Source organism: Rattus norvegicus, chromosome 1 (assembly GCF_021556685.1).
Source record: "Rattus norvegicus strain SHRSP/BbbUtx chromosome 1, alternate assembly SHRSP_T2T, whole genome shotgun sequence".
In the NCBI taxonomy this organism is placed as follows: Eukaryota; Metazoa; Chordata; class Mammalia; order Rodentia; family Muridae; genus Rattus; species Rattus norvegicus.
Genome location: NC_141534.1, coordinates 175,543,093 through 175,552,859, shown reverse-complemented (window position 1 = coordinate 175,552,859; position 9,767 = coordinate 175,543,093). Strand labels below are relative to the sequence as shown.

Genomic DNA, 9,767 nt, shown 5'->3' with positions numbered 1-9,767 from the left:
GTAGAACAAACTTAGTCTTTCACTTGGAGAGTTAGTGTTATCCCATAATCTATCCACATGATACTTGGACTGTATTTCCATTGTTGGGGCATCCAGGTCATTTTAAAATTCTATTTCTTTATGCAATTTTAAGACATCTAGGTTCTGTCTTCATATACAATGATGGTAATGTCAAAGTATTTGTTATTTAAAATTTAACTTCTTATATGAAGTTCCATTTTATGCTCCCCTGAGTTACTGGATGGCATATGCTTAAGATGACCATTAAAATATTTATTGATAAATATATATTGAATGAATGAAAGTAGTTTTACCTTGTATAGCTGGTGTTTAGCATTACTCATTACAAATATTACAATAAACTTAGAAATAATTGTTTGTAGGAAAATTTGTTACATGATGATATAGTAAATAGTGAACAAATCATATAGTACTATGCACGGACACCTAAACAAAACAAAATAACAAATTGATCTCTTGAGAATTGATAGGAGCTTGGGAGCTTAGTTATTCTTGCCTGTGAATTGAATCACTCAATATCCATCACAGAAATAATAAAGCTCCATGATAACTTCAGAATTCACATTTGAATCTTTAGTATCTTCAGGGATTGATCCCCAAAGGAAACAAAAACTTGAATATGACAACATAACCACACAACATGGTCTTTAAACTGAAGGAGGAATGAATTCTCATTTCAGGTAGGACTTTGGCTTTTCATAATAAATTTGGCTGAATCGTTTTTCATGTATGATCTGAGAAAAGTATATTCTGAAAATAAATCTGTTTTAGTTTTGGGTTAAGTATCTGTTATGTTTTTATAGTAATTCCATAGATATATCAAATTACTTGGTAAAATAAAATTTTTATTTAAAATAGGAAAATACCTAAAAATTTGAAATAGACAATTTTATTGTTAAATTAATATTTCTGTATAGTTGGTGTTTGAATAATAAATTTATTTATGTAGGAAACTCTTCATAATGTATCTTTAAAATTTTGTTTTATAAGAAACCATTCCAATAGTTTTTGGTTTATAGGAGTCTACAATTATTATTATTTAAACATATTACTTGGGCTGTAAATAAAGAAAAAACCCAAAAATATGAATCTATTATTATGTTGCTGGGAAGTAAATAGTTTCAGAGAACCTCGGCCTCTAATTCTAATTTTCCTGGATGTTATATAAGCTAAGTGCAAGTTAAATGATCCCTCTCAACGTTATTAAAATCCTGATATAAATAATAGTTTATGAAAACATTATATTTTATTAATAATGTGGCAATGTAATTTCATAAATTACCTATGTGTATCTATGCATATTTCTTAGATTTTTTCTTAGACTATCTTAGATATTTACACTTGTTATTTTAAGAAGCATTTAAGATATTTGCTGCTGTCCAATTCTTTCATATAAATCTATGCGCTCATTTCTCCTAATCAGGATTCATTGTTGTAATTTTTATCTACATTATATTTTATATTTCAATTTAATGTGCAATTGGTTAAACAAGATCACACGAAAAGAGAAAGGCATATTATGTGAGGAAAATTTTTTTGATGTATTACTAACCACCTTAAAATGTAGACACATTCCTGCACGTAAATATGTATGGATGTTTGGACATATTTAAATCTATTTGCATTATTTGTGCACTAAAGAAACTGAAACTACCCACTTATAAATTCTTCCTATACTATCTCCAGACTTGATCCAGCCTCAGCCATTCTGTTCCATGGCTTTCCTGGAGGATGGGAACTACACTGCAGTGACAGAATTCATTTTATTGGGCCTAACAGATGACCCAGTTCTTAGAGTCATCCTCTTCATCATCATCCTGTGCATCTACCTGGTGACTGTGTCTGGGAACTTCAGCACCATCCTTCTTATCAGAGTCTCTTCCCAGCTTCATCACCCCATGTACTTTTTTCTGAGTCACTTGGCCTTTGCTGACATAGGTTATTCATCTTCTGTCACGCCCAATATGCTTGTCAGTTTCCTGGTGGAGAGAAACACCATCTCCTATCTTGGATGTGGCATCCAGCTTGGCTCAGCTGTTTTCTTTGGGACAGTTGAATGTTTCCTTCTGGCTGCCATGGCTTATGATCGGTTTATAGCAATCTGTAGTCCATTGCTTTATTCAAACAAAATGTCCACACAAGTTTGTGTCCAGCTGCTTATAGGATCTTATATAGGAGGTTTCCTTAATGCTTCCTCCTTCACACTTTCCTTCTTTTCTCTTCTCTTTTGTGGACCAAATAGAGTCAATCACTTTTTCTGTGATTTTGCCCCATTAGTAAAATTATCTTGTTCTGATGTCAGTGTCCCTGCAGTTGTTCCCTCGTTCACAGCTGGCTCCATCATTATGGTGACAGTGCTTGTGATAGCTGTCTCCTACATCTATATCCTCATAACCATCCTGAAGATGCACTCTACTGAGGGCCGCCACAAGGCCTTCTCTACCTGTACCTCCCACCTCACTGCAGTTACTCTTTTCTATGGGACCATCACATTCATTTATGTGATGCCCAAGTCAAGCTATTCCACAGACCAGAACAAAGTAGTGTCTGTATTCTACATGGTGGTGGTCCCCATGTTGAACCCTATCATTTATAGCCTCAGAAATAAAGAGATTAAGGGTGCTCTGAAGAGACAGTTCGATAAGAACACTTTTTCTTAGAGATATCTGTTATATAAAAAGACTTGATTTAGTAATAAATGTCATTTTGATATAAGGAAAAAGGGAAGGTTCTGACTGAAGTAGATTAATGACAAGCATGTGACAAGCTCTTCAATAAATATGGGTGATCTAATTTCATTATGTATGAAAAACTAGAAGTTTCATAAAGTCAAATTAAGTTTCTAAAATTAAGGGACTAAATCTAATTATACAAATAGAAATTGCTAAACATAATTTTGATTTTATATTAATGCTTTATAAAGTTGTTCATCATTAAGCATTTAATAGTCAGGATCTATTTGTTTTTCTTAGGTTTCTTCAGACAGGAATCTCTATGTAATAGCCCCAGATGTCCTGGGACTTATTCTATAGAACAGGTTGCCCTTGAACTCAGAGATCTGCTTGTCTTTACCTCTGGAGTGCTTAAATTAAAGGCAAGCACCTGGCTCAGATTGGATAATAATTTCCCCCCAAATCTCCTGCCGTTTGTAAAAGCTTGCTACCTATTGTAATGTTCTTGGGGAATACTGGTAAATTTAGAAATTGAGCCTATTTGTAATAATTTCTTTACTTGAGGCATGTCATAAAAGATAAAAGTGACTCAAATCTTTGTTTGTCATTCAACTTGGCCAGGAGTTGAATGACTTTGTTCAATTACACAGCCTTACCCTGAGGTTTAGAAATAGACCATATTGATAGACTCCACCTACTAGCAACTAAGACTTGCAAACATTTGCGTCAGGACTAACACTTTTCTTTTGATAAGTTAAATATTTTAGCTATTTGTAGTGGTATGAGAAAACTGGATAATGCAGACTTCAATCATTCAGACTGTGCTTGATTTAACATTGTTATCTAGATAAACTGAATATACATGTCCATCTTATTGAATGATAAGAAGCAAAAAGAGACTAAAATTTCTAGAAATATCGTAGAAAGTAAGATTTATAAGGATGGGCCTTGTAGACTCATAAATCTTCTGATCTGTTGTGTTTGCTCCTGGCCATCACCTAATTGTGGAGTCTGCAGCAAAGAGTAGGAAATCCATTCCTGATTTATCTGTGAATTTCTCTGTCTAACAGTATTTTCCTTTATTTTGAAATTTCCATAATTTTTGATATGTTTATTGATCATATCCATCCACTACCATCTTTCTTTAACTTCATAGAGTACCCCACTTCATCTTCTCCTCAAATTCATGTATTTTAAAAATATTTTAAATTTTATCTTTGCTTTCATCCAAGCGCTCTATTTACCCCTTGATCTTTCAATTTCATAGCTACCTTTTCCATTTTTATGTTATGTTCCTCAAGAACCATCACGTATCAGTAGCTCCTCTGATTGACTTGGGGCCATAGAGGCTCATTTTCTTTTGGCCTGATCTTGTACAAGTAAGAAAATCAATTGTACAATAGCCATGTTATATTTAGAGGTAAGAATTTTATAGTACTTCTCTGCATCCAGTAGCTCTTACATTCTCTCCAACTCGGCTTTTGTAAAGTTCTCTGTGGATTGTAAGGTTGAGATTGGGACAGATGACCCATGTGCATTGATCAGCTATTGGACTCTGCATTAACCACTACCCTCTGGGGGGTTGGGTTGATGGGGAGTGCTTGTCTAACCTAAGATTGAGAAAAATCCAAACTTCTTTCCTTATTTCTTGACTCCTGCCTCCTTCAATTCCTGAACTACATGCTCCTTCCAAGGTCTGACCTGGGATACAGCATTCTAACCAGATACAAAGTATGGGATCTTGGGCTGGAATTTACAGGTTCCTGAGTTTCCAAGAACAAAGAAAAACAAACCAAAATACTATCCAAGAAGAGTCAAGCTTGTAAGTTCTTTATTACTTACTTACTTACTTACTTACTTACTTAATTTTTATACTCCAGATTTTATTCCCCTCCTGGTTAACCCATGGAGCATTCCATATCCCATACATCCTCCCTGACCCCCTCCTCCCTGTCTCTGCAAGGATGTCCCCGTCCCACCCATCCCACCAGACCTCTGACTTCCTGTGGCCTCCAGTCTCTTGAGGGCTAGGTTCATCTTCTCTGACTGAACCCAGACCTCGGAGTCCCCTGCTGTATATGTGTTAGAGGCCTCATTTCAGGTGGTGTATGCTGCCTGGTTGGTGATCCAGTGTCTAAGAGATCTCAGGGGTCCAGGATAATTGAGAGTGCTGGTCCTCACACAGGGTTCCCTAAGTTTGACCATGCGATTGTGAAGAAGAAAGTTTTAGAATGAATTAATGGTCAGACTCATACCCTGCTCTACATGCTCATGCAATTTTGGCTGCCTTTTCCTTGAAGTTGTGATTAACTTCAGTGGAGGCAATCTTCAGATAATAGTGGTTATCACACTCACTCTCTTTTTCAGTCTCTGCTTCAGGGTTTCAGAATAAAAGTCTGTCTTTGGAAGTATTTTAGAGTTATATTTTGTAATCTGACATGTAAGGCAGCAATCTATGCCACTGGTTTTTTTGAAAGTACTCAAGGTGGAACTTATCTTCTACAATCAGATTCCAAGAAAGAACATTAAAAGTAAGAGATATGAACTATGAGTTTGCATTGAGTGTGTGAGTGAAAAAGACAAAACAAAACAAATACACCACCAACAAAATTAAGAAAAATGAACATAGGGATTGATGTGCTAAGACAGGGTGTGTTTGAAATAGTCCACACTGTGAATGCAAGGACTTCAGAATGTCATTGAATTATTCAGGGATGGGCTACTTGTTCTGTATAGCTAGTTGTGTGAACTCAATTCTCATGTGCATGAGATTTACTTTTGAGTTTTCAGTTACAACAATACCAGCAGTGGTCATTTTAATCAATCAGATGGGGACCACAACTAGAATAACTAATCAATGTTATGTTTGATATCAAAATAGTTTTTGTAGAATAATAAAACTAAAGCATAAAAACTGGCAGGAGGTGTGAGCTGAGAGGGAGGGTGACCTAACAAGCAAATAATCTCTCTCAAAAGTATGGATTTGATAATCAGGAAGAAAATGCTACCTGCAGGGATTGTACATTTAAAGCTCTTTAGGAATGGGTGGGGCAAAATCCAAAATTAAGTGTTATTCCTGGGAGACAGACTATTGGTAGATATCACACATGTTCTCAGGAAAAGAGGAAATGTATCAAGCCATGCACAGATAACAACTACAGACCTGTAGCCATATCCTTGTCTTCAATATGGTCAAATCCCAGTGATTTCTCAGGATAAATTGAATAAATGAACAGCTCACACTCAGGTTTTCCCATCAGTCACATATAAAGTTATTGACAAGCCAAAAGGAACCGAGGAATACTAAATATGGAAGTTAATGAAAGCAACATGTAAAATGAATGAAACCAGTAACATTTGGTCAATATTGATATGAATCAACACAGGCCATAACACATTATTTTTAATAAAATGGTAGGAGATACTTGAAATGGAAATAGTGATCAAAAATGAAAAATAATGTGCTGGCAAGATATAATATCTTCTGGGTGATATGGCTAAATAAATAACAGTCAGGAAAATATGTCTCTACTAAAGAGCAGCAACCATACCACCACAAGCTCTGAGAATTTTGACCTAGCTGAAGCACATGACAAAGTACTTAAAACAATTTTTGTGTATGTGAGAAAGTACCTTTAAAAATAAATGAATATATCCCTTAAAGAAATCTATGAAAAACAAGCAGTAGGAGGAAGTGAATAAATAATTCATGATGCAAAACTAGAAATTAAATTAATAAAGAAACACAAAATCAAACGAAATCAGGAAATATAATTTAAGTATTTGAACAGGAACCTCAGACATAAGCCTTTCCAACAAATTATAAAAGATCAAGAGAGAACCTGAAACATGGAAGAAATGGATACCTCCATAAAAGAAAAGGTTAAATCTAAATACCACAAAGCATAAAATATCAAGGAAATCTGAGACACCAGTTAAAGACCAAACCTAAGAATAGACATAAAAGAAGGAGAAGAAACCCAGAGAAAATTATCAACAAAATAATAGAAGAAAATTTCCCAAATGTATAGAACACCAAATAATTGGAACATAAGAGAAGAACCACTTAGCACATCATAATCAAAACACTAAAGATATAAAAGAGAAAATATTATTAAAAATTACAAGGAAAAAGACAAAATAAGTTATAAAGGCAGACCTATTCAATTTACACTCCATTTCACAATGAAGACTCTAAAAGCCAGAAGAACCTGAACAGATGACCTAAAAATAGATTGTATAAAATTACAGCCACCATCCTAGGATACAATATACCCAGAAAACTGTCATTCACAATTGGTAGTGGAAAATAAGACATTCCATGCTAAAACTAAATTTAATCAACATCTATCTACAAGTGAAGCTCTACAGAAGGTGCTAGGAACACTCCAAGGAAAAGGTAATAATCACACTAAAGAAAACAAAAAATTATCGCAAGCAAGTCAAAAGTGGGACAATCCATCCTCCACAGCACAAGCATACTACTCCCACAGCTTGGCAACAACAGGAACAATATCACAAAATATGAATCAAAACACACTGATCATTTATTTTCATTTCTGTTCTTATCATTAGTTTGTTTAAATCTAAAAGAAAATAGCCACACAAACATAATTCCCTCTCTCACAGCAAAATTAAAAAATCCCTTTTCCTTAAAACTTCTTAACATCGATGGACCCAATTCCTCAATAAAAGGATATAGACTAACAGATTGGATACATTAACAAGGCCCAGAATTTTCCTGCATTCAGAAAATGCACCTCAGTGACAAAGACAGTCACTACCTCAGAATAAAAGCCTGGAAAAATTTTTCAAGCAATTTTTCAAGAAACAGGCTGGAGTAGCCATTCTAATATCAAATAAAATCAACTTTCAACCAAAAGTTATCAAAAAGATAAGACATTTCATACTCATCAAAGGAAAAAATGTACCAAGATCAACTCTCAATTCTGAACACCTATGCTTTAAATGGAAGGGCACTCACATTCATAAAAGAAATTTTACTAAAGCTCAAAGCACACATTGCACCTCACACAATAATAATGGGAGACTTCACTACCCCACTCTCAGCAATGGACAGGTCATGGAAACAGAAACTAAACAAAAACACAGTGAAACTAAGAGAAGTTATGAATCAAATGTATTTAACAGATATCTATAGAACATTTTATCCTATAACAAAAGAATATACGTTTTCTCAGTACCTCATGGTAACTTCTCCAAAATGTAATTATTCACAAAACAGGTCTCAACAGATACAAGAAGACTGAAATAATATCTTCCATTCTATCACATTACCACAGACTAAGACTTGTCTTCAATAACAACAAAAATAACAGAAATCCCACATACACATGGAAGCTGAGCAACACTCTACTCAGTGATAATTTAGTCAGGGAAGAAGTAAAGAAAAAATTAAAGACATTTTAGAGTTTAATGAAAATGATGAAGGCACAACATACCAAAACTTTTGGGACACAATGAAAGCAATGCAAAGAGGAAAACTAATAGCTTTGAGTGCCTCCAAAAAGAAACTGGACAGATAATATGATAGCAGCTTGTCAGCACATCTGAAAAGCTCTAGAACAAAAAGAAGCAAATAACCCAAGAGGAAATAATGGCAGGAAATAATCAAACCGAAGGCTGAAATCAACCAAGTAGGAACAAAAGAAATTATACAAAGAATCAACAAAACCAGGAGCTGGTTCTTTGATAAAATCAACAAGATAGATAAACCCTTAGCCAAACTAACCAGAGGACACAGAGACAGTATCTGAATTAACAAAATTAGAAATGAAAATGGAGACATAATAACAGAAACAGAGGAAATTCAAAAAACCTACTACAAAAGCCTGTACTCAACAAAACTGGAAAATCTGGATGAAATGGACAATTTTTTTAGAGAGATACCAGGCACCAAATTCAAATCAGATAAACTATATAAACTGTCTCATAACCTCTAAGAAAATAGAAACAGTCATTAAAAGTCTCCCAACCAAAAAAGGCCTTAGTGCAGAATTCTGTCAGACCTTCAAAGAAGACCTAATACTGATACTCTTCAAACTATTCCATAAAATAGAACACAAAATTGGGAAGGAACACTACCCAATTCCTTCTATGAAACCACAATTATGCTTATACCTAAATTACATTTGGATTGCAGTCCCCCTCCATCTTCTCCTCCATGTTCCTTCCTTACCAGCTACTCCCACTATTATCTCCTCCTCTTCTACTTGAAGAATCAGAAGGTCTTCAAGTGTTCTAACCTGCCCTGGCACATTAAGTCCCAGCAGCAGACTTAAGGTAAACTATCTCACTGATGTCAGACAAGGCAGCCCAGCTAGGGTAAGGGATCTAAAATCAGCAGGAGTGAGACATAATCACCGCTCCAATAATTAGGGGGTCCATATGTATATGAAGCTACAACTATGTTAACAAATACTTACAAGGCCTAGGATAAACTGACACATGCTCATTAGTTTGTGGAGTTCTATTCAACCAGGTTAATTGACTGTAAGTATTATTGTTGTGTCCTTGAACCCTCAGGCTTGCTCAGTATTTCCCCTTCTCTTCCATAAGACTCCCTAAGTTCTGCTAAATGTTTATAGCAGAGTATCATTTACAGCATCAGGGACGTACTCTCCCACATGGGTTGGATCTCAGGTTGGGTCAGTGATTGGTTGCCCATTCCTTCAATCTCTGTTTCATCTTTGTCCCTGCAAATCTTGTGGGAGGACAAATTTGTTAGTGGGTTGCTATCTCCCTCCCTCCACTGGAAGTTACACTTTAGCTACAGAAGGAAGCCATTTTTGTTTCCATATCCCCATCTGGTAGGAATTTCAGTTAGAGGCAACTCCATAGATTCCTGGGTCCTGCACTGTCAAAAGTCTCCAGCCGGTCCAAGAGATATATCCTCACTGGTTTCCATTGTCTCCTCTATCTCTCTCCCTATCTATACCCTCCTCTCCATATCTGATTTCCAGCTCCTATCACCTTGCAATCCCCTCTCCTATCCAGTTCCCATTTTCCATCCACTCTGATGTTTATTTTATTTTCCCTTCTGAGTGAGATTCA

At 35.4% G+C, this 9,767-nt stretch overlaps 1 protein-coding gene across 1 annotated transcript; it reads left to right on the top strand.

Moving 5' to 3' along the window:
- Positions 1–1,736: 1,736 nt before the first annotated feature.
- Or5p76 (olfactory receptor family 5 subfamily P member 76) lies at positions 1,737–2,681 on the top strand. The gene is given in 1 exon segment (NM_001000226.1): positions 1,737–2,681. A coding segment is annotated over 1 exon segment (945 nt).
- The last annotated feature ends 7,086 nt before the right edge of the window (positions 2,682–9,767 follow it).